This window comes from Lycorma delicatula, chromosome 12, assembly GCF_047948215.1.
Source record: "Lycorma delicatula isolate Av1 chromosome 12, ASM4794821v1, whole genome shotgun sequence".
Lineage (NCBI taxonomy): Eukaryota > Metazoa > Arthropoda > Insecta > Hemiptera > Fulgoridae > Lycorma > Lycorma delicatula.
In genome coordinates, this window is record NC_134466.1 from 73,645,663 (window position 1) to 73,672,229 (window position 26,567).

Here is a 26,567-nt window from a genome sequence, read left to right on the forward strand (position 1 = left end):
TGTTATCATGTTTCTAAATCACATATATTCAGATACATATCACAAGTTTTTAATGCAATTTATAACCTGCTGAGGAATAATTTCTTAATTAAAAAATTCTTAAATTTGTTCTGATTTTAAGAGAACTCTATGAGCAACAACGTTAGATCATTAAAAACATAACAAAAGTAACATGTAGCAATGACATTTGGTGTTAGCTAGTGAACATCACTTCAGGTCAATTGTGGATTTGTTGTAGTATCAAAGCAACAGTTCATTGTGTCAAGGTTTGGGAAAAACTCTTGCCCAATTTTGGCCAGACAATGTGATAAAACAGCAGAATAGCATCTTAGCATGTAATTAACACCTGAGATCCAAATTCAATAACACATCATTCAAAAAAAATTAGTTGTTTATGAAGTTACTTATTTTTCTTTAACAGTCAACATTGATCAAATTTTGAGTAGTGATGAAAGCATCTCTATATAAATAAATTCTATAAATTTCATTGTTAAGATCTCTAAAAATGAAAGGGCCTTGGTCCAAGAGTGAAAGAAGCGTGTATTATTTACGTGTCGTAAGTATATTAATATAACTACATATAACATATGTCTATGTCTACATACTACATATGTCATATGTCATATTATGCTAATCGATAAGTATCAACTCTGGCGTTTTTCAGTAGGATGCTTGTGTGACAGAGTTATAACTAGGGTCAGGTTAGGACACGCGTTCTTCTAATATTTGATGGCAGACAGCATTATTTTATGTTACTGGCATCTTAACTGTTGAATTATCTTTTTACATCTGAAAATTTTTTGATTCTGTAAAAATTAAATTTTCTTCTTTTATACAACTGAATTGGCTTCCATTAATACTTAAGAAAACTTGCAATAATCTTTGTTTAATTTAGCATCTATACCCATTACATCCCACATAATTATAATTATACCATTATAATTTAGTCTATATACCCAGTGAATACTTTTCTTATGAAAAATATTGTATCATTTTTGGTAATAAAAAATGATGACCGCTACTGTTATTATCTACTCATGTAAATTTTTTGGAGATTTAGAAATTCATTTATACCATAAACTGTGGTTTTCATGTGGTGTTAGTTATATAAATCTACACTATTTGTATAACAAGTCATTTCAATATGTAACTGACACAGGTTAATGTATTAAAACCCGCTTTGATATATAACAAGTCTTAAATTATTTTTAACAAAATAGTTAGCTCCAAGCTGTTGACTTCATCAGATTTTACGTTTCAGTAATATTTCATTTAACATGCTTATTTTAAGGTATAGTTTTGTAATAGAATATTAATATTATTTAATATTTTTTGCAGATTATGGATGCACAAAGTAGTGATTCAGTTTTGGAAGAAAATCCATTATCCTTGCCCATTAAAAAAGAAGAACTGCAGGAATCTGTGCAAGAAGAACATTTTTTTGTACATCTTTCAAAGACAGATGATCGTCTGACAATATTTAAACAAGTAAGCTATTTTCTTCTTTACTTTGTTTTAAGTTAAAAACATAAAACCTAGTTATTGTAAGAATTCTTATTTATTCTGTTCATTATGTTATTTTTATTTATTGTTTATTGCTCACATATAATCATATTCCATTTATGTCTAGCTTGAGATATTTTGGTTTATGGTGTAAAAAACATTTTAGTAGAGTATAGGGCAATAAATAACTTTATTTAACAGATTGCATTAACATTTTATCAACAATACGTAACAAATAAAATACAGTGAGCAGGTGCCTCACGCCTTAAATGAAGGTGACTAACATAGTAATTTTATACCCACATTTAACATTGTTTATAAAAATGTTTTATAAGAATATAAAGCTATCCTTTCCTTTATGAACCTTGTTTACTTTGTTAGAGAAACTTTGTTATAGGTTTCGATAATTCTTATTCTATGGCATTTTTGTTTCCAAACAAGATTGATGTGTTTTTTATATTAATTTACTGCCAATACTTACAATATTTCACTTTTCTGGAACTATCATGTGTGATTATATATTGAAAGGTTCCAGTTGAATATTATTATAGAACTACTCACATGGATGAGTTATTTCTATGAAAACCAATTTGTTTTATCATTATAAGAAAAATAGATATATTTTTAATATATGTTATTTATATAAAGATAATAAATTATTATTATTACTTTGTTTTGCTGCAGAGTATGGATGCACAAACTGATAGTTCATTTTTTGATGAAGATCCATTATCTTCTAGTATTAAACAAGAAACCAAGCATGAAACAGAGGGAACAGAACATTTTATTTCTCCTGTTGCTATGGCAGATGATAAACCGACAACACCTAGACAAGTAACATATTTTCATTTACTTTTTGATGGTTTACCTAATATTTAGCATTCTTGTTTAACACTGGATATTTTGACTAAAACTTAAAAAAGTGATACCAAACTGTATGTGAAATGATCAAAAGTATGTGTAGGATTGTATGATTGACAAGTCACTGAAAACTCGTTGCTTTTGAGTAAGAATAAACATTCCGTGCAAGGTTTTATATAAGGTTCTTGTTTCTTTCTTCATAGTGCCAAAATATACTGTTCCTAATCACACAACAAACCTACTGAAATGCAGTTGATATATTCTTGCAAGTAAATTTATAATCTTTTCACAGAAACCAGTTTTATGAAGAACAATGTTGTCCTCAGAGAAACTACTTCATTGTGTCTCTTATGGTACTGTAAATGTGGCACAGCCAGAACAAATTGTTTGTTTACCTCCCAACATGTTGCATTATTGCTGTTAAATCATCCATAAAACATAGAAATGAATAAATGTAGGAAATATTGTACTTCTTAATACTTCATGTATAGTTTTTAGTGTGGTATTTATGTGTTTTCTGAGGGATCCTTGGGTTTTTAATGTGGTTTTTTTGCGATTTCTCTATGGTTTTTCAGTACTCATTGATTAGAATCTTTTTTTCATGTGTATTAAATTATAATCGGTAATATAATAAAATGATTATTCAGTAGTAATATGACTATTGCATGATATAAATCTGAAAATTAGTAGAATATATTGAAATGCTACTATTTTTTAGCAAAAAAACATGCCTTTTTGAAGCCATGGAGGGTATCGGCTTCCTCAATACAAAGTTAATTTCTTAGAATTTCTTTTCACAGAGAATTGAATTCATATTTAAATGGTAGTATAACGTCAAATTTGTGCTTAAATAGTTGGCAGCTTACAAACATCCACTAGAAACTGTAGAAACCATCCCCAGTATTGAATTCACTTTGCACAGTCTCTGGCCAATAACTTTTGAATTGCTTTACATGGGAAAAGACTGTGCTTATTACAAATTGCCTTGTTGCAGTTGTTTTTCTGTTAAGCTAACTTTTGCACGGATTTGTTAAGACTACATCACATAGTAGTCGATACGTCTTCATCAAGTACTTATGGTCTACCACTTCACTCATATTTCTTAACTGAACCAATCTCCCCAAAGTCTTCGATTAGTGTTCTTACGCTATATCGACCACTATACCTGGAAATCTAATAAAATACTAATCTTTCACTGTCTGTATATACTCCTTGTGCTTATGAAGATGTGTTAAATGAGAAATATTCACTGTTCAGTGTGCACATGGAAAGACAGCCTCAATCGTTTAAATATAATGAACAGACAGTGACAGGAAAGAATCATATCTTCTTTAGTTGAGACACATATACTTGTCGCAACATCCTGATCGGGTCATGGAAGCTAACTGCATTCAATACAGAATTACAAACCTTTGTAGAAAACATTACTATTATTAACACAGAATAAAATCCCTCAACCTATAATCATGTTTATGTCGGTATGTAGTTACTTTTCGAATGCACTGGATTATGAACTTCCTGTTAGAGCTTGCGCTTTAGAATGGTATATTTTCATCAAGTTGGATGGTACCAGTGAATTTAATTGACAGAATTTGATAACTGCTGAATATTTTGTCTACAAAGATGCTAATCTCGTTACTCAAAATTTTGTTACCAAAATAGCTGTGAAGAAAATATGTGTGGCTTTGTGTGAGTTGTAAACGGTGAGAAAAATTCAGTCTCCTTGTTTAAAAATTGACCATTAAATGCAAACAACTTAGTGATTGATTTGCCCTGTTAACCAATTTTAGAGATCTTAGCAATGAAATGTATATAATTTATTTATAAAGAGATGCTTTCATCATTACTCGAAATATGATCAATATTGACTGTTGAAGAAAAATAAGTAACTTCATAATCAACTAATTTTTCTAAATGGACACAATGAACTATAGCTTTGATACTGCAACAAATTCACAATTGATACGAAGTGATGTTAACTTTTTTTTTGTCTTCAGTCACTTGACTGGTTTGATGTAGCTCTCCAAGTTCCCCTATGTAGTGCTAGTCATTTCATTTCGGTATACCCCCTACATCCTGCATCCCTAACAGTTTGTTTTACATATTCGAAACATTGCCTGCCTACACAATTTTTTCCTTCTACCTGTACGTCCAATATTAAAGCGACTATTCCAGGTATTCTTAATATGTGGCCTATAAGTCTGTCTCTTCTTTTTGCTATATTTTTCCAAATGCTTCTTTCTTCATCTATTTGCCGCAAAACCTTTTCATTTGTCATTTTATCCACCGATTTGATTTTTAACATTCTCCTATAGGTACCCCATTTCAAAAGCTTTTTATCTTTCCTTCTCAGATACTCCAATTGTCAATGTTTCATTTCCATATAAAACGACACTCCAAATGTATACTATAAAAAATCTTTTCTTGTAATTTATATTAATTTTTAATGTAAACAAATTATGTTTCTGACGAAGGCTCGTTTCCCCTGTGCTATTTAGCATTTTATGTTGCTCCTGCTTCGTCAATTTTTAGTAATTCTACTTCGCAACTAACAAAATTCTTCTACCTCCATAATCTTTTCTCCTCCTATTTCCACATTCAGTGGTCTACTTCGCAAATAACAAAATTCTTCTACCTCCATAATCTTTTCTCCTCCTATTTCCACATTCAGTGGTCCATCTTTGTTATTTTAACTACAATTCATTTCTTTCATTTTGTTCTTGTTTATTTTCATGCAGTATTTCTTGCATAGGACTTCATCTATGCCGTTCATTGTTTCTTCAAAATCCTTTTTATTCTGAGCTAGAATTACTATATCATCAGCAAATTGTAGCATCTTCATATTTTCACCTTGTACTGTTTCTCTGGATCTAAATTGTTCTTTAACATCATTAATTGCTAGTTATATGTAAAGATTAAAACGTAACGGTGATAGGGAACATCCTTGTCAGACTCTCTTTCTTATTACAGCTTATTTCTTATATTCTTCCATTATTATTGTTGCTGTTAGGTTCCTGTAAATATTAGCAATCATTCTTCTATCTCTGTATTTGAACCCTAATTTTTTAAATTGCTGAACATTTCCAGTTTACGTTATTGAATGGCTTTTCTAGGTCTTTAAATGCCAAGTATGTTGGTTTGTTTTTCTTTAATCTTTCTTCTACTATTAATCTGGGCCTAAAATTGCGTCACTTGTCCCTATACTTTTCCTGAAACCAAATTGGTCTTCTCCTAACACTTCTTCCACTCTCCTCACAATTCTTCTGTACAGAATTCTTGTTTAGTTTTTGGTGCATGACTAGTTAAGCTAATTGTTCTGTATTCTTCACATTTATCTGCTCCTGCTTTCTTTGGTATCACGACTATAACTCTTTTTTTGAAGTCTGAAGGAACTTCCCCTTTTCCATAAATATTACACACCAGTGTGTACAATCTATCAATCTCTTCCTCACCTGTACTGCGCAGTAATTCTACAGGTATTCTGTCTATTCCAGGTGCCGTTCTGCCATTCAAATCTCTTAATGCTTTCTAAAATTCAGATCTCAGTATTGTTTCTCCCCTTTCATTCTCTTCAACTTCCTCTTCTTCCTCTGTAACAATTTTCTAATTCATTTCCTCCGTATAACTCTTCAATATATCCCACCCACCTATCGACTTTACCTTTCATATTATAAATCTGTGTACCATCTTTGGTTTCTTCTTCCACGTTTCTTTAATCCATTCTTCTTTCGCTAGTTCACTTCTGCTGATTAAAGAATTTCCTTTATAACATTCACCCATTCTTCTTCTACATTTTCTGCTTTATCGTTTTTACTGAGACCTCTTGCGATGTCCTTTTCAAAAATCCTCTTACCTCCTCTTCATCAAGCTTCTCTAAATTCCACCGATTCATCTGACTCCTTTTCTTCAGGTTTTTAAACCCCAACCTACATGTCATTATCACCAAATTAAGGTCGCTATCAATGTCTGCTCCAGGGTAAGTTTTGCAGTCAGTGAGTTGATTTCTAAATCTTTGCTTAACCATGATATAATCTATCTGATACCTTGCAGTATCGCTTTGCTTTTTCCGTGTGTATATTCTTCTAATATGATTTTTAAACTGGATGTTGGCAACTACTAAATTATACTTTGTGTAAAACTCTGTAAGTCGGTCCCCTCTTTCATTCCTTTTGCCCAGCCCGTATTCACCCACTATATTTCCTTCCTTGCCTTTTGCAATGCTTGCATTCCAGTCTCCTATCTGTTATTAAATTTTCATCTCCTTCTATGTATTTAATTGCTTTGTCAATTTCTTTGTATACACACTACTTCATCATCATCGTGGGCGCTTGTAGGCATATAGATGTTAACAATCATTGTCTGTTTAAGTTTTGATTTTATCCTTATTACAATGATTCTAATTAGAACTAGTTTACCTCCGGAATATTTTACCAAGGAAGATGCCTCCATCATTGCTATACGAAAATGCAGAGAGCTACATTTTCTTGGAAAAAAAGCTGCTGTAGTTTTCCATTGGTTTCAGTTCGCAGTATTCAGAGGACTGAGTACTGCTGATATGACTGATAGGACTGAGTGATGTTGATATGACCATTTAAGTCGTCCTGACCTACACCCTTAACAACTACTGAAAGAGCTGCTGCCCTCATTCAGGAATCATTCCTTAGTTTGGCTCTCAAGAGATACCTCTCTGATATGGTTGCACCTTCGGTCCAGCTACTTTGTATCACTGAGCACTCAAGCCCCCATACCAACATCAAGGGTCTCATGTTCGTAGAGGGAGATGTTCACTAGCTAAGCTAAATGTCATTTCTGCATGTTAATTAATTTTGTTATGTTTTTAAAGATCTAAAGTTTGTTGCTCATGGATTTATCTTAAAATCAGAACACATTTAAGAATCTTTTAAATAAGACCAATCATTCTTCAGCAGGTTATAAATTGCATTAAACACTTGTAGTATGAAACTGAATATACGTGATTTAGAAACATGATAACATTTCTAGAGAAATGTGTAGCTCACTCTTGTAGGTAAATAACACAATTATTTCATTCAAGTTTAATCTCAGCAGACATTGTTTTTCTCATGGCACTCTCATTTTTGTGTATCAGAATGTATTAAAGAGAAATTAAAATCTTTGTTTGACATTTTCATGATCTACTAATATAATTTTGGATCTTCAGGATATAATTCTTTCATTATTAACTTGACTCACCCATCCAGTCCTAAACCTGTTTTCCCTTATTTTTCACTTCATTCAATTCTTCCAGTGGATTAATATCTAATGAAAGTGATAAACTGATCTTATTACTCTTCTCTGTGTTTGATTTTTTAAGAACAAATGTAATGACCAATATCTTAATCCGTGGATGAGTTTGGAAAATACCTACACTTATTGTCAGGTTTCTATTTTCAGTTAATTTAAACAGAAATAAACTACAGTAATTATTTTTAAATTTGTTTTTTTTTTTATTCTGCATTATGAAATTGCTTGTTGACTGACCAGTTTTAATTTCTGCGCAATGTAGCATATAGTTTGATTGTGTTACATTTTGTCCTCTATTTTAACTACTAATACAAATGAAATTTTTATTTTTGCTACTCTGAAACAAACATATTGTGCTTGCTTAAATATGAACATAAGATATTTAATATTAAAGTATAAGTTGTCAATTTGTAGTTGGAATTATTAAAAATAAAAAATTTTCCGACAGACTTTTAAGTTAACAGTTACATTTTTTTTTTAGAATCTTATTGAAGAGGTTATCGATGATGTGGAGGAAAGAATTACTGAAAGTAGTTTTCAGAGATCAAAATGTGTGGTTTGCAATGAATTAAAATATAAGTGCATATGTGATAATGCCAGCGATGAAGAATATGATGATTTCAACACTTTTTCTTTTAACGAAAAGTGCCTGCAAATTACAGAAAAACCTGTTAAAGAAAGGAATGTCATATCTTCTCATCTTCCTATTCACACATGTGTTTTTTGTAAGGAGTCTTTCACTCAGGGATCTACATTAGAGTCACACTTATCTATTCATGTTGTCAAAAAAAACTTAAAATGTAATTTTTCTAAAAAAATGTTTATTCGACACAGTAAGTTAAAATCACATATCTCTACTGATACAGATGAGAAAAAATACCCTTGTAATTTTTGTAACAAAACATTTATTAAAAAGGGTAATTTATTAACACATCTCTCAATTCATACTGGTGATAAGAACTTCACTTGTAATTTTTGTAAGAAAATGTTTAATCATAGCAGTAATTTAAAAGCACATCTCTCTATTCACACTGGTGAGAAGAAATTCACTTGTAATTTTTGTAAAAAAACTTTTAGACAAAGCAGTCATTTAAAAAGACATCTCTCTATTCATACTGGTGAGAAGAAATTCACTTGTAATTTTTGTAAGAAAACATTTAGTCAAAAGAGTAGTTTAAAAAGTCATCTCTCTATTCATACTGGTGAGAAGAAATTCACTTGTAATTTTTGTAAAAAAACTTTTAGACTTAGCAGTCATTTAAAAAGACATCTCTCTATTCATACTGGTGAGAAGAAATTCACTTGTAATTTTTGTAAGAAAACATTTAGTCAAAAGAGTAGTTTAAAAAGTCATCTCTCTATTCATACTGGTGAGAAGAAATTCACTTGTAATTTTTGTAAAAAAACTTTTAGACTTAGCAGTCATTTAAAAAGACATCTCTCTATTCATACTGGTGAGAAGAAATTCACTTGTAATTTTTGTAAGAAAACATTTAGTCAAAAGAGTAGTTTAAAAAGTCATCTCTCTATTCATACTGGTGAGAAGAAATTCACTTGTAATTTTTGTAAAAAAACTTTTAGACTTAGCAGTCATTTAAAAAGACATCTCTCTATTCATACTGGTGAGAAGAAATTCACTTGTAATTTTTGTAAGAAAACATTTAGTCAAAAGAGTAGTTTAAAAAGTCATCTCTCTATTCATACTGGTGAGAAGAAATTCACTTGTAATTTTTGTGAAAAAACTTTTAGACTTAGCAGTCATTTAAAAAGACATCTCTCTATTCATACTGGTGAGAAGAAATTCACTTGTAATTTTTGTAAGAAAACATTTAGTCAAAAGAGTAGTTTAAAAAGTCATCTCTCTATTCATACTGGTGAGAAGAAATTCACTTGTAATTTTTGTAAAAAAACTTTTAGACTTAGCAGTCATTTAAAAAGACATCTCTCTATTCATACTGGTGAGAAGAAATTCACTTGTAATTTTTGTAAGAAAACATTTAGTCAAAAGAGTAGTTTAAAAAGTCATCTCTCTATTCATACTGGTGAGAAGAAATTCACTTGTAATTTTTGTAAAAAAACTTTTAGACTTAGCAGTCATTTAAAAAGACATCTCACTATTCATATTGGTGAGTAGAAATTCACTTGTAATTTTTGTAAGAAAACATTTAGTCAAAAGAGTAGTTTAAAAAGTCATCTCTCTATTCATACTGGTGAGAAGAAATTCACTTGTAATTTTTGTAAAAAAACTTTTAGACTTAGCAGTCATTTAAAAAGACATCTCTCTATTCATACTGGTGAGAAGAAATTCACTTGTAATTTTTGTAAGAAAACATTTAGTCAAAAGAGTAGTTTAAAAAGTCATCTCTCTATTCATACTGGTGAGAAGAAATTCACTTGTAATTTTTGTAAAAAAACTTTTAGACTTAGCAGTCATTTAAAAAGACATCTCACTATTCATATTGGTGAGTAGAAATTCACTTGTAATTTTTGTAAGAAAACATTTAGTCAAAAGAGTAGTTTAAAAAGTCATCTCTCTATTCATACTGGTGAGAAGAAATTCACTTGTAATTTTTGTAAAAAAACTTTTAGACTTAGCAGTCATTTAAAAAGACATCTCTCTATTCATACTGGTGAGAAGAAATTCACTTGTAATTTTTGTAAGAAAACATTTAGTCAAAAGAGTAGTTTAAAAAGTCATCTCTCTATTCATACTGGTGAGAAGAAATTCACTTGTAATTTTTGTAAAAAAACTTTTAGACTTAGCAGTCATTTAAAAAGACATCTCACTATTCATATTGGTGAGTAGAAATTCACTTGTAATTTTTGTAAGAAAACATTTAGTCAAAAGAGTTATTTAAAAAGTCATCTCTCTATTCATACTGGTGAGAAGAAATTCACTTGTAATTTTTGTAAAAAAACTTTTAGACTTAGCAGTCATTTAAAAAGACATCTCTCTATTCATACTGGTGAGAAGAAATTCACTTGTAATTTTTGTAAGAAAACATTTAGTCAAAAGAGTAGTTTAAAAAGTCATCTCTCTATTCATACTGGTGAGAAGAAATTCACTTGTAATTTTTGTAAAAAAACTTTTAGACTTAGCAGTCATTTAAAAAGACATCTCACTATTCATATTGGTGAGTAGAAATTCACTTGTAATTTTTGTAAGAAAACATTTAGTCAAAAGAGTAGTTTAAAAAGTCATCTCTCTATTCATACTGGTGAGAAGAAATTCACTTGTAATTTTTGTAAAAAAACTTTTAGACTTAGCAGTCATTTAAAAAGACATCTCTCTATTCATACTGGTGAGAAGAAATTCACTTGTAATTTTTGTAAGAAAACATTTAGTCAAAAGAGTAGTTTAAAAAGTCATCTCTCTATTCATACTGGTGAGAAGAAATTCACTTGTAATTTTTGTAAAAAAACTTTTAGACTTAGCAGTCATTTAAAAAGACATCTCACTATTCATATTGGTGAGTAGAAATTCACTTGTAATTTTTGTAAGAAAACATTTAGTCAAAAGAGTAGTTTAAAAAGTCATCTCTCTATTCATACTGGTGAGAAGAAATTCACTTGTAATTTTTGTAAAAAAACTTTTAGACTTAGCAGTCATTTAAAAAGACATCTCTCTATTCATACTGGTGAGAAGAAATTCACTTGTAATTTTTGTAAGAAAACATTTAGTCAAAAGAGTAGTTTAAAAAGTCATCTCTCTATTCATACTGGTGAGAAGAAATTCACTTGTAATTTTTGTAAAAAAACTTTTAGACTTAGCAGTCATTTAAAAAGACATCTCACTATTCATATTGGTGAGTAGAAATTCACTTGTAATTTTTGTAAGAAAACATTTAGTCAAAAGAGTAGTTTAAAAAGTCATCTCTCTATTCATACTGGTGAGAAGAAATTCACTTGTAATTTTTGTAAAAAAACTTTTAGACTTAGCAGTCATTTAAAAAGACATCTCTCTATTCATACTGGTGAGAAGAAATTCACTTGTAATTTTTGTAAGAAAACATTTAGTCAAAAGAGTAGTTTAAAAAGTCATCTCTCTATTCATACTGGTGAGAAGAAATTCACTTGTAATTTTTGTAAAAAAACTTTTAGACTTAGCAGTCATTTAAAAAGACATCTCTCTATTCATACTGGTGAGAAGAAATTCACTTGTAATTTTTGTAAGAAAACATTTAGTCAAAAGAGTAGTTTAAAAAGTCATCTCTCTATTCATACTGGTGAGAAGAAATTCACTTGTAATTTTTGTAAGAAAACATTTAATCGAAGGGATAATTTAAAAATACATCTTTCTATTCATATTGGTTAGAAAAATTTTACATGTAATTTTTATCTATAAACTTTTACACAAAAGTTAAATAAGGTTGACAGAGTGGTATAAATTATCTCTATTTAGTATAGGGTCTTTGCAGTTTGTAGCTATTTTCTTTTTCTTTTGTCATTGCATATACACTATTATTAAAACTAATTATTTTATACATAAGATGATTTGGAATGATTTATATAATGTATGTATAATTCTTTTAATAAAAAAACTTTTTAATAACTTGTTTATTAAATGATTCATATTTCCTTGTTTTCAGTTTGTCTAAGAAATATGGAGACATGTAGGACAAATTTGTGAATACATTTATGGTTATTGAAAATTAACTTTTTGAGACCACATGCAAGATTTTTTTTCGATAAACTTCTAAAATTTTTCCATCAACACCATAAACCCTACACTATAGAACTTCCATGGTTTCTATTCACCAACTTTTGGTTTATGGCTTATGGTTTCACAGACCTTTTTTGAAACTAATTTAACACCATTCAGGGTGTTGTTGCAGAGACTGAGACAAATTATATGCTAACGGTATTATGTACAGCTATATGGTGGACGCATCAGAACCTTACAGTCAAGTTCTCTCAATTGTTGACAGGTTGTTAAAGATGTATGTGGTGTGGCAGTTAACACCGAGTCGTATGAAGTCCTTTCTGTTGACCAATTGAGGTCGTTTCTTTTGAATTGCTAGGTGCAATAACTTAATTGTCAACACTACAGGTCTGAGTCTGTCATACTGCCTGGCAGCAGCAGCTTGTGATGCACAGTGCCGTTCAAGTCTCGCTAAACACACAGCATAATCTTCCTGGTCATCAGCGTGGGCTTTGCCACAGACTATGGAGTTTCTCTTCACTTCAGTCACAATGTTTTTCGCACGTTGTTTTCTTAATTTTTAAGCTTCCATGTTGTCAAAATTAAAGACTTCTTACAGGGGATCTTTCATTTGTACAAATTCACATTTAAAATTTATATTTTAAATACTGGTCTCGTTCGTACCCCGTGTTTTATTTCTATCGAAATAATTATTTACTTTTAAAAAAAAGACATTTAAAATCAAACACAAAAAAATAAATAGATGTATAAACTATATTTATACTTGCATTTTTAAAATCAAAGGCGTTTAAACTTTTAATACCAAATTTAAAGAAAGAGAAATTAGATTCTTAACGATTCAGAAAATTGCACCTCGATTATTCTGATAAGTAGAAATAATGATAAAGATAGATTTCTAAAAATCTTTATAATTCATTTTTTTTATTTTTAACGAGCTGATAAACTGCATTTGAAACACCGAAACACAAAATTTGAGTTTAATAATATTAACGTATTTATCCGAGTATTGAGAGTTAACCCCTCCCCATCGTTTACGCAAAACATTTAATGGGATAAACCGTTTTAAATAGTTCTTCGTATGTCAAAATGAATAAACGAAAACAGAATAGTCAGACGGTTATTATTGCTTGACTTGCAGTAAATAGTTTATGTTCAGCTTATGGTTTTTTGACAAAAATATAATACATACAGATACACACCAATTTAAAGTTATTTTATATAAGACATATGCATTTGAAAAGCAGATAATAATTAAATAATATTAAAGCCTTTTGCTTTAACGTGATTATAATTTATTTTAAACAAAAAATTTTGCAGCAAAATCTTCTAATAAAATGTTATTACAAAAATTTATTTTTATTGAAATTCCTTAAATTGTATTCATAACAATCTGTAGACAATCAGGAAAATGTATTGGGATTTGGGAAAAGGTTTCATACTACTCTTCTGATAGATTATTTCGGGATCGAAAATACTCTTTAAAGATTAATCAATGCTAAACTCTATTATTAATTTTAGCTATAAATTAAAAAAAATTGTTTTTATTGTATAAAATTAGGGTATTTTTAAAAACTGTGAGAAAAATATGATTAAATTCTTTAATTTCTAAAATTTCAGAAAACATTTTTTTTCACTTCTTATTTTTATGTAATATTTAGTTAATCCTGTTTCTAACTTACTAGAAATTGTATAACTCGTTGAAAGGATGCTGATTTGTATACCCAGTCCATGAAGCGCTGAATACATCATCTACTTTTGAACGGCATTGTCTTGCTGATACGTGAAAGTAAATTCGGTTCAGCGAAGAAGGTATGGAAAAAATACTTCAGGCCTCGTTTATTTTAGTAAGCCTGACACATGATGTTTGTAATTATCAGGAACGGCGACGTAATTTTTAGAGGTGATTTTTCCTGTGTCAGGTTGCCGATAATCTTTTTAATTACGATACCCGTTATAACGGGTACCGACTTAAAAGAGAACCGCTAACGACTAAACTCAGTCGCCGCATGTAACATTTTACGAATGAAATGAACGAGTTAAATTAAATTCTACAACTACATTAGCAAAAGTTTATATATTTACCAAATTTTTACAAAACACGTTCGAAATAAGCGGTCCGACGGAAGCATGCATCTTTGTGCTCGAAAGAGCTTATTGAGAGACGCGTGACGCAAAATGTTGAAAATTCGTTATCAGTTCATCGATAATGTGGAGGATTTGGTTCGTAAACTCTTTCCTTGACAAAGCCCCAAACGAAAATCTGAAGAGAAATCCGGCAAACGCTGAATCCATCGTCCTCTACTGACAATTCGTTCTTTTACACACAAAAAACCGCACGAACGCGTGCTAGTGAATTTTTTTTATGTTTCTCCGTCGTATTTGAAGAAGCCGTCCCCTTTTCACCGTTTGTTAACCGATAGTAGAAATCGACAAAAATTGTACGGTAATAGTTCTGTACCGACAGTCCGGTCGCAAAATATAGTGCTGTTCGATATCAGAATCGTATCATACACCGAATTTCTCATCATGAAATGGACGAATAAAAATACGGTGTCGCTTTTCAGTCATCCTGTACCTTCTTTTCTTTCTTTTCCTGTTTAGCCTCCGATAACTACAGTTTAGATAATACTTCAGAGGATGATATGTATGAGTGTAAATAAAGTGTAGTCGTGTACATTCTCAGTTCGACCATTCCTGATATGTGTAGTCATCCTACACCTGGTGCCAATCGAATTAACACGCCCGGTTAAATGAAACCGTGTTTCGACCGACATGAAATTGAGTCTATTAATTCAACGATAATGTTTTTTAAACGCCGGACAGAACAATTAAAACTTTTCAGTTTCTATTCTCTTAGATTTTTGCAAAATTGTTACACGATACGATTTCAAATTAAAATCGTGAAGAATCTTACGGCAAGATTTGCATTTTTTACCGCTTTGTTGTGATAACATATATAAATGTTTTCCGACCGGCAGAAATTCTTTGAATATCAGCTTTTGCCAACGGAATCGTTCATTTCGTTTTGCCTTTGAAACCGATCCCGTTGAACGTTACTTTTTAAACAAATCGCGTACGCTATTCTGCCGGGCTACTGGCATTCGGAAATCTTTCCGCGATTATTTGACGCGTTTCCTGAAAGGATCCAGAACGCACTTACCGTTTCCCTTTAAAACCTCTTCCCTCGACCGAATAAGGCGTTTTACAAAATACAACTGTAAAGAACGAAACTATACTGCGCTGAAGCACGAACGGTTTGCAACCGACAGTTAACAGACGTAGTAGTTGAAAGAAGCAGCGTTAAAAGCGACCTCAAATAATTGTATTTGGATCGGTTCGGTTCGGTTTTAACTCTCTCATCTTGTGCCAGACGTATGGAATGGAATGCAAAGTTGGCAGGAGTCTATTACTCCCTACTTTATCGCAGAACCTGGACAGAGTCCCTTGCTGCTGGATCTTTCTAATCGGGCTTGTTTTTAAAAGGGTTATTTTTTTAATCTCGGATCTAATTTTTCAAGTTTTGTCTATTATTATTTTAGTGAATTTAAGACGGATTTAATTGCATTCCAATCCGTTGTTAAACCAGCGTTATCGAACCCATTTCATGGGCCGACCGCGGAAGGCTAGGCTTATAAAGCGTGTCCTCCCGACGTAATTCCCCTTCAGACAGTCCACTGAAGTCCTTTCGGTGCTAACTCTTTAATAGGCTAGCAGGAATACGCCACAACGGGGCACTAGCTATAAGGAGGGAGCAATGTGTCCCCTTTTCCGGAGGAGTCGCAATTGCTGGGTTATTTTATCTTACTGTAAGTTTAACTTACAGATGGTGATACCTATTCGCGATCGCGGTTTTGGGGCGGCGATTTTCTGGAAAGAAGTAAACAGTAATTATTCTTTCCACGTAATTTATTAACCTTCAGACACGCGTGTGTCTGAGAAGGGGTTGGGGGGACCGCGTGGCTGCAGTGAAGAAACCATTTGTTTTTGTGGTGGCTGTTGGCATCTGCAACAAAAGAAGCAGAACACCTACACGAGAAAAATAAAAAAAAAAAAAAATTTAATTTTTACTTTCCTTTCGACTGGCAGGATGAGACGGCACGACGCGTCGTTCCACATCCACGTTTCTCCCGTTTCTGAAACTAGAGAAACAGAACAAAACACACGCGAGAAAAAGAAAGAAAAAAAAAAACCGCGTTTTTTCCCCTTCTTTCTCCTTTCTTTCCTTTTTAGACCGCGTTTTTGTTTTGTGCGCGACTTACCGTATTTGAAGTCTTCAAACTATATAACTCGCGAAAAAAACTATTCACTCGCGACCCCGGAAACGCGTCTGACGCACTATTCCGTTTATGGCTCATGCGATATGGAGGCCCCTAAGCCTGGTTTGTCGATTTTCGGCTACCGCACCGCACCATCACGGTGGTTCGTCCAGTACGGCGTGAGGCCGCTTCCTTACAACTGTCGGAGTTGGGTCCTCTCTGCAGATGTCCCGAAGATGACTGTGTTCGGACACAGCCGCTCTCCCGAACAGTCTGCGCGCCTGCGCCACCCCCACCTCGGACACGGATTGAAATCTCGCATCAGATCGGAGAGTGGCGTTCCTGACGAACCACGGAGCTCCAAAGATCGTCCGCAACGCGATGTTTTGGACGGCCTCGAAGTAGTACGGAAATGGTGGTACGGCGCCAAACATGACGTCATTCCAAGATGGCGGCTGTCCGCCATCTTGGATTCCAAGATGGCGACCGTCCGCCATTTTGGAAACGTCACTTCTGACGTCACTAATTCAAGATGGCGGTGGTCAGCCATCTTGGATTGTGACGTCATTGGCGCCGGTACCCCGTCAGTGTTGCCAACTTGATTTGTTTTATGTCGATGTGAGTCAGTGTTACCAACTTGATTTATTTTTTGTTGACATGTTTATATATTGAAGAAATATTTCAAAGGTTGGTATCACTGTTGTGTGGCGGTCGATTTGAATTAAATAAATAATATTTAAAGTGAAAAAAATTCTGTCGGCTAGAGGATTCGAACCCGGTCATGACGGGACGCGACCGACTGACGCCTTAAACCAATCGGCTGCGGTGACTCCCTGATGTAATGAGTGAAAAATGTTCTACGTAAGCTGTGAATTTTAACGTAACATCAGTCTGTACACACACACACACACAAACACACATGCACACATACACACGCGCACACACATACATATATATACACACAAGTGAATATAGACGTACCTCGAGGATGATCCTGGTCGTCCAGGCGATGGCGTCGGGAGGCGTTACAGGTTCTCGTCGTAGATCGTGCACCGGGAGGCGGTGGCGGCGATGTCTGCTGCAACACACAAACACACACACACGCGCACACACATACATATATATACACACAAGTGAATATAGACGTACCTCGAGGATGATCCTGGTCGTCCAGGCGATGGCGTCGGGAGGCGTTACCGTGACGGAGAGAGGTTCTCGTCGTGGATCGTGCACCGGGAGGCGGTGGCGGCGATGTCTGCTGCAACACACAAACACACACACACACACGCGCGCACACACATACATATACACACAAGTGAATATAGACGTACCTCGAGGATGATCCTGGTCGTCCAGGCGATGGCGTCGGGAGGCGTTACCGCGACGGAGAGAGGTTCTCGTCGTGGATCGTGCACCGGGAGGCGGTGGCGGCTGTGTTTGCGTGCGTGCGTGACAGCCGCCATCTTGGAATGACGTCATGTTTGGCGCCGTACCACCATTTCCGTACTACTCCTCGATCTTCTTTTGAAGCGAGGAGCTCAACATTGCCCCCCATGCCGGGTAAGCATATGTTAGAATCGGCAGTACGTACAGCCGAAAAATGAGAAGCTTAGTTGCCAGTGGGTATGGGCTGGCACTGTTCAGCACTGGGTATAGTGAGGCTCTGGCGGCCTTAGCCCTCCGGGTCGCATAATTTACATGTTCGCCGAAGGTAAGCCGCCTGTCCAACACCACCCCCAGGTACTTAACTGTTTTCTCAAAAGGGATTTTCTCCCCTGAGATTTCCAGCTCTCTGGTCGGTTTTCTTGTCTTGCATGTGAACATCACGGCCACCGATTTTTCACCGTTGACCCTGATTCTCCACATGTCGAGCCACGGTTCCACTAAGTCCAGCTGCCTTTGGAGCCTCCGGACCGCGTAATCCACATTTGCGGATTCGTAGAAATATGCCGTGTCGTCTGCGTAAAGGGCCGTTTTGAGCCCTTCCGACAGCGGCATATCGTTCACGTACAAAGTGTACAAGAACGGGGAAAGTACTGCTCCTTGGGGAACCCCAGCGGCTATTTCTCTGGTGGAGGAAATCGTTTCCCCTACGCGCACGACAAAATGTCGGTCTAGCAGATATGACCGCATCAGTCTGACATAGCGGTAGGGGATCGCCGATCGCGCTAGCTTATAAAGCAGCCCGCTATGCCAAACTTTGTCAAAGGCCTTGGCCACATCCAGAAAAACGGCTGCAGTCACCCGTTTCCTGTTCAGGCCTCCGACAAGGTCGTCTATTATTTTTACCAGTTGGAGGGTGGTTGAGTGACCCTCCCTGAACCCAAATTGCTCGGGCCGCACTTCTCCCTCCATGTATCGCCTCAGTTTTTCAAGAAAAATCCTCTCGAATAACTTAGACAATACCGGTAACAGGGAGATTGGCCTATAATTCCGTGGGAAAAGTAAACTTTTCCCCGGTTTGGGTAAACATACGACTTTGGCCGTTTTCCAACAATTCGGGAAATATCCAACGTACAAAATGGACGTGAATATCACCGAAATTGCTGTAATCACGGAGGCCGGTATGTTCCGGAATGCACGGGCGCTGATCCCGTCGACACCCGGGGCCTTGTCGGGGCTTGTGGCCTTAATGGCTGCGGAAACTTCTGCTTCAGTGACTTGTTCAATCTCTAGAGGGGCATCCTCCACCTGTGAGAAATAATCTACAAGAAAGGATTCCACCTCGGTTGTGTGCTCGTCGTTCGGGGAGGGAGGGGGGTTTGGAGTGAACTGCTCCTCCAAGGTATCAGCGGGGGACAGGGTGATTCGATATCTCCTCCTCAGTCTTCGTTTCTCCGTTATGGCTTCGGAGATATGAGGAGGGAGGTCGTTTCGAACAACTGCTCGAGTTTTGGCCGATGAGCTGCCTGCCAGGGCCTCAGTCATTGACGACGTGACGCGCCCGACAGTGTCGTCGATTTCCTCCGGGGTGTTCAGGAGCTCAGGAGCTCAGGATTTACCGGCCTGTACTCCCGCTGGAGGGTCTCGTAGAACCTTTTCCAGTTGACTGACCTTCGGGGTATAGGCGGGGGATCTCGGCCACCCCCTGCCTGACCTAGTTCCAACAGGACAGGGGAATGGTCCGAGCTGAGGTCTTCTATCGTTTCAATCATGAATGGGAGGGTACCCCCTTCATGACTGCGATATCCAGCACGTCAGGCCTAGATCTGCCTGAGCGATGCACGAACGTGGGCACCTCAGGGCCTACGACGACCAAGCGGCGGGCTCTCGCCCTTTCGTACAGCAATCTGCCATTCGGATTTGTCAGAATGCTGTTCCATGACACGTGTTTGGCATTGAGGTCACCCATGAGTATCATGGGCCCATCCCAATTTTCCAGCACGTCATCCAGATCTGCGCCGGTTACCGCGTCGTTCGGCTTGCTATAAGCCGAAACCAGCCGATACACCGTGCCCAGATGCTCCACATGCACACACGTTTGCTCCATCACGTTTGTATGAAGAACAACGCGCATATGCATGTGGCGTCTGTGGACTAAAACCGCAGTTCCACCAGAGGTGCGAGATCCGGGTCGAACTGGCCTATCCGTCCTATATGTAAAATAGTTCCGAAGGGTCAGTTGCTTGGTTGGGTTCAACCACGTCTCAGACAACAGTATCACGTCTATCAGTAGATCCTCGGCCAGACGGCATAGTTCCTCCGTCCGGCCTACTACTGAGTTGGCGTTCCACTGCAAGAGTCTGAGGGTGGGCCTAACCATACCTGGACAGTACAGCCATGAGGCACTCTATTAAGGACTGAATACAGTCCTTGAGAGATTTTGCCTGGAGCAGGCGTGGCAAAACCATCATGATATGTGGCAGGATATCCTTCACTGTCATCTGCCACAGGAAGTCCATGCCAGTGGTCTCCAACGGGGTAGCCGGTTTCGGATTGCCGCTGGAGGTGCCTTTTGGCGCGGCCGCCCTTTTGGTGGGGCGCGGGGTTACAGGGGCCGCGGTGTTTTAGCAGCCTGCTTGGCCTTCCCAGCCGGAGCAGGCTTTGCCTTTCCCGTCGAGGAAGGCTTGGCCTTCTTCGCCGGGGCCGGCTTTGACGCCGCCTTTTGTTTCACCACCTTCTTGGTGGTCGCCGCCGGTTTTGGCTTGGCGGGTGTTGGGGAGGGTACCTCCCCTTTTTTCACTACCGCCTTGGCCACAGGTGCCGGCACCTCCGGTTTGGGGGCTGATTTTCCCCCACCGGCAACACGGGCCCAGCTGCGGCCGTCAACAGTCGCGGGCTTTTTAATGCCCTTGACCTTATTGACTTGCTCCTTATAATAGGGGCAACCCCGGTAATTAGCCGGATGAGGTCCCTTGCAGTTAACGCATGAGGCTGGTTCCTCACGCGGCTTAACGCATGTGGCAGTGTCGTGGTCCCCACCACACTTGACACATTGCTGGGCCCTCTGGCAGTAATTGGACGAGTGTCCAAATTTCTGGCATCTGTGGCACTGGGGTGGCCCCCCTCGTGACACAAACGCAGTCACTGCGACCTTGCAGTAAAAAATACTGCCAAGGTCATAAATGGTCCGGGCCGAAGGGGTCCTCTTAAGGGCCACTAGGCAGGTCGGGGTTTCCCGACCGTCCCTTGTGAGGAGCTTCTTAACCGAAACCACCTCATAGCCAAGGGAGGTCAGTTCCTCCCTTACTTCCTCCGGGGCAGCCCCATAGGGGATTCCCCGTATAACCACCTTCAGCTCCCTGTCCTTCGGGAGCGATTCCCTTCGAGTGCAGAAAACTCTGCACCGCCCGGTAATCCGCCTCGCTGCCCAGCTGCAGCCTTATCGAGAGCCCGGTGCTTTTAGCCACCAGGCGCCCCCCGATCCGCGACTTAATGTCGCGCGCTAATGCTGGCCACTCCTTCGGGCAGTCCAGCATTTTTCTCCCGCCTGACGGTAGCAGGCTGTGATGGGGCCCCATCATCAGCCTGCGGGTAGGCGGCTGCTGCAGCCCGCTACGGGCTCCGTCTCCATAGGAGGCGCGGAGTCCCGGCGTTTCTGGCGCTTCCTAGCGCCAGACCCGCTTTCCTCTCCACCGACGGACAGTTCCGGGGTGGGAGAACGGGGCGGGGCAGGCCTTACTTTTCCTTCCATTGAGGAAAAATAAAGAATAAAATTTAAAAATTAAAATTAAACTTAATTAAACACTTCTTAATGTACACTTGCTGCAAAATAAAACCACTGACAAGAAAAATCAAAACAAGATATAACCTGTAGACCTAAATAGGTACAGATTATATCAAACAATTTAAAATAAAATTATTTTAAAATCAGCACAATAGTCCTATAATAATAGGCTATTAACTTAATGTGTTCGTAATGACTACAAGAGTTCACTTTACATTATTATAGAAATTTGAATAGAATAGAAATAAAATTAAGAAAAGGATTATCCTTTTCTTAATGTAACTGGCCTGTAATCCAGGTAGCTGGCCGCCCGGCTGATGTCCTAGCAGACCCTTCTCACATTGTCTGGCGACGCAGGTAGAAGAACTGTTGAACACCTGGCTGGACTGGTTACAACTCACAATCACAGAGCACAATAAGACACAACCTTTCACTACAAGAGCCAAGGATGGAATCGTGCCAGACGTAGTAGTTGAAAGAAGCAGCGTTAAAAGCGACCTCAAATAATTGTATTTGGATCGGTTCGGTTCGGTTTTAAGTCTGTCATCTTGTGCATATGAATGTAATTTCCCTCCGTAAATATCATTTGGAACTAATATAAACTGTAACATAATAAAATACAGAATTAGTAAACTGAGTAAAATATGTGAATTTTCCTTTTCAATTCTTATTCGACTCCTAGTAAACATCTGATTCTTTTTCAGTTCAATTCGATGTTTAGTAAACTTAGAAGCCTATCGCTTCTAATGCGCATGCTCTCTTTCTCTTCTTCGCCCGAGTTTAGCCGTTCATCTCTGTTAATACTCCTGTTCGACCCGGTTGAAAAAAACATCTGATTTTTTTTTCGGTTGAATACGATTTTTAGTAGCCTATCACTTGTAATACACATGCTCTATTCCCTTCCATCTACCCGACGATTCTCCTTATTTCATCTCTTATTCGATTCCTTTACGAAAAAAAGCTTATATCAACAAACCTCATCGCTAAATAGAGAAGGGAAAATTTAAACTGTTCATTATTCTTTTTTCTTTTAATTTCATTCGGGGGGAAGCTATGTTGCACAATATTAATTACTGTCGTTCTTTTACACGTACTATCATGCTGAAGATATTTGTTACAATTATTCTTAGTAGACGGATAAAAGACGACAGTGGATTCTGTTTTCATGGTGGATAATCTTTGCGTGTTTTATTTAGAGTTGTGTTTTTAGTTTGTTTATATTTTTTTATTTGGGCCTACTCAATTTCGTAAGATTTTTTACTTTACATAATCAGAAGACGATTTTTTTCTAAATGTTTATCGGTATTATTTTTTAAATCATTAGTTTTTACGTAAGTAGATATTTTATAAGCACTTTTAAAAAAGTATATTTTGTTTTTAAAATTATAAACATGAGCTGCAGAAAAAGAATCGCGTCTGGACTTGCTTTTCCGAAGCAAGCCCCGGAAAAGCTTTGTGTAATCTTTGCCGTAGTTCATTATCCTGTGCCGGTGGGACGACTAGTATCTATCTCGTCATATTAAAGTTAAACACCCAGGAGTTGATATTCCAAGACAAAAAAATCCTTGTCCTGATTATGTTTCAGAAATGCATTATAATTTAAATCCTACTACGTCTACTGCGACTGAACCAAATGAATCGCAGCAATTAGCCCTTAAATTAACAAAACTTGTTGAATCGCCTAATCCTTCTTCTGTGCTTCCAATAACATCTTTGTCCTCAATAAACAGAAAAATACAACAGTTGTCCCTTACTTTGTTACAAAACCTGTTCCTCAGAGTAAAAGCCGAGCGTTAGATATTCAATTAATTAGGTTAATAACTAAAGAATATCAACCTATTTCACTCGTTGAGGATGAAGAATTCAAGAAGTTTGTTCGTACGTTAAACCCTGGGTATTCGCTTCCTTGTCGGAAAATAATTACAACTAGTTTAATTCCACAATTATACGATAGAATTTCTTGTGAGATTCGTAAGTCATTATATAATATAGAAGCATGCGCAATAACCACTGACAGTTGGACATCAGTTTCAAATAATAATTATACCGCTATCCATTTCATTGACCGTGATTGCAATTTAAAAACCCAGTTACTTACTTGTATGGAAATCTGCAGTCAACATACGGCTGAAAACATTGCCATTGAATTACAAGGTAAATTCAATGAATGGGCTATTACTGACAAAATAGGAGCGGTTGTTAGTTACAATGCAGCAAATTTAACAGCTGCTACTTGCAATTGTCGGCTACGCCATATTCCTTGCTTAGCGCATACAATTAATTTGATTGTCCAAGCAGCAGTGTCTGAAGTAAAAGCAATTGTGGTAAAATCGAAGGTAATTGTTGAATTTTTTAAACGACGACTATTTCAAAAATGTGTTTATTGGCGCGAGCGATGACAAGACACGTACTTGAAATCGTTAAAGTATGTAACAAGATGTTAGACCAACCACAACATAGATTTAAGCATGTTGAAAATAATATTTTGCTTGAAAGCACGCTATTAGATCCTCGCTTTAAAGATGAAGCATCTTACCAAAATGCTTACACAATACTTTCACAGAAGGTTTTGTTTTTATTATTGAACTCTCCATTTCAACTGCATAGGAAGATTTCGATAAAAAGGTAACGCCAATTTTAACTAATTCAAACGCAACAATAGCAGGAATTTTAGAGCTAGATAAATAAATAAATGAACCGCTCATCTCAAGAACACAAAATCCTCTCTCTTGGTGGAAAAGGCGGTTAATTTAAACAAGATATTTAAAAATAACGCAAACTAGACTTTCCATTCTTACAACCTCTGTTCCCTGTGAACGAATTTTTTCAAAAGCGTCTTTTTTTTCATTTTTTTTTTTTTATTATTTTTTGTGATAATAGAACCAACAATTTTTAAAAACAAAATTTTTGTATTTGTCTGTATAAGTATTTAAGTATTTATTTTGTCTGTATTTCATAAAGTAAATTTAAAATAACATCAATGTGATAAAAGAAAACAAAGACTGAATCAATGGCCCGCTCAAAAATAAGGTACGGTACAAGCTATATTATTTTGCATTATTCATTTTTTCGTTTATAGCTTTAAAGAAATTAGTATAAGATAAATTTTCTAGTTGTAAATACTTTTACCCCCCCGGGTTGGTCTAGTGGTGAACGCGTTTACGCAAATCGGCTGATTTTGAAGTCGAGAATTCTAAGAGGTTCAAGTCCTAATTAAGGCAGATACTTTTATACGGATTTGAATACCAGACTGTGGATGCGGGTGATCTTTGGTGGTTGGGTTTCAATTAACCACACATTTCAGAACCGGTCGAACTGAGACTGTACAAGACTATACTTCAGTTACACTCATAGATATCACCCTTAATCACCTTCTGAAGTAATTCCTGACTGTGCTACCGAAGGTTAACAAGATATAAAAAAAGATATAAATATTTTTAATGAGTTGAAAAAAAATTTTGCTCTCATTTCGCTGTAGTTGATGATAAACAAAAATTGTTTTATGAGGCTTACAGATAAAATTTAATTGTTTAAGATTAACTCTGTTAAATAGCACAGTTAATGAAAATATTTTATAATCAGAAGTAATAAATTTGCCTAATGTCAATAAACATTTATTTTTTACTTTTCCCGCTAAAGCGATATTTACTGCTACAACAGCTGTAACGGGAAATAGCGAGTAAATCGGTCAAAAAAAATGTCTAAAAAATTAGTATTTTTTTTAAGTTTGGTACCTTAAGGTGACGTTAAAAAAAACCCACCCTTCCAAAAAAAAAATTTTAAATAATCTGCAATTTTTTTTTATTCCAATACTCCAAATTAAAAAAAAAAAAGTTTTATCAGTCGGACGTTTGTGCGTGTGTAGTTTGGCTTGTGTTTTGTCTCATAATTCTGGAACCCGTGGATCGATTTTCTTTAAACTTGGTAGACAACAGGCACTATCTTCGCGGTGGGGGGGTAATGTATTAAACGTTTGCGAAAACCGGTAAAAGGGATCAGGGTGTTTGGCCGAAATACAATTTCAAATTTTTAAACGAGGCACTTTAACAAACAAAAGTTGAAAACGTTTTTAATCGATATGAGAAATTACAAAAAAAAATATATATTTAATATTTTTCCCAAAGAATGTATATTTTTTATTTACTATACTTTAATTAGGGGTACGGTCGGACCGGGAATAAAATTTAATAGAATTATACTTATGCAGAGAAATATTTTTCCCGTTTTATGAATTTTTAGTTACCCGTTTCGGAAATATATTATAGAAACTCTATAACAGTTAAGCTACAAACTATCGACTGACAGACTTCGATACTGCAAACAACTGGTATATACAGCACTGTACCAAATTTTTAGATCCTATAATGCCTCTACAAAAATTAAAAATTTTTAATATTAAAAATTCTTGGGGGGCGATAAATACCCCCGCTTTTTTAAATAAGTTCAAAATTTTATGTTATCAATGCCTTATATTTATGTGTTGATATACAGCAATATATGAGCTAAATTTCAATTTTTAATGGTTAACGGGGTCACATTAAGCAGGTAATGAAAACAAATACAACAAATATAATTATAAATAAATAATATTTATTTTTCTTATTTTAAATGCGAATAAGGATACCAAAGATTAAATTCCACGAAAAACTAAATGAACTGTTCCGGCATTTGCCCTATTGTATCAAGGAAAACCGTTGCAAAACCTTGATAAGAACAGCTTGACAATATTTATGTCTATGATAACATTATCAGATTACAGGCATATAACATAAGTAAAAAAAAACTTATACGGTATGATAATACTGAAAGTTTAATTATAATAAATCTTTTTATTTATAAATTTTTTCCACATCTG

General features: G+C 35.9%; 2 protein-coding genes across 2 annotated transcripts in view; both read left to right on the forward strand.

Moving 5' to 3' along the window:
* Positions 1–23,509, forward strand: part of LOC142333316 (uncharacterized) — a 30,156-nt gene extending 6,647 nt beyond the window's left edge. The window contains exons 3-7 of the mRNA XM_075380338.1: positions 1,339–1,488; positions 2,188–2,337; positions 8,108–8,851; positions 9,128–9,248; positions 23,298–23,509. Of these exons, the coding sequence (XP_075236453.1) occupies positions 1,339–1,488; positions 2,188–2,337; positions 8,108–8,851; positions 9,128–9,248; positions 23,298–23,509 (1,377 nt within the window). The remainder of the gene's footprint in view (positions 1–1,338; positions 1,489–2,187; positions 2,338–8,107; positions 8,852–9,127; positions 9,249–23,297) is intronic.
* LOC142332812 (uncharacterized) overlaps positions 1–26,567 on the forward strand; it is an 85,898-nt gene that overhangs the window by 15,793 nt on the left and 43,538 nt on the right. The window lies entirely within an intron of this gene.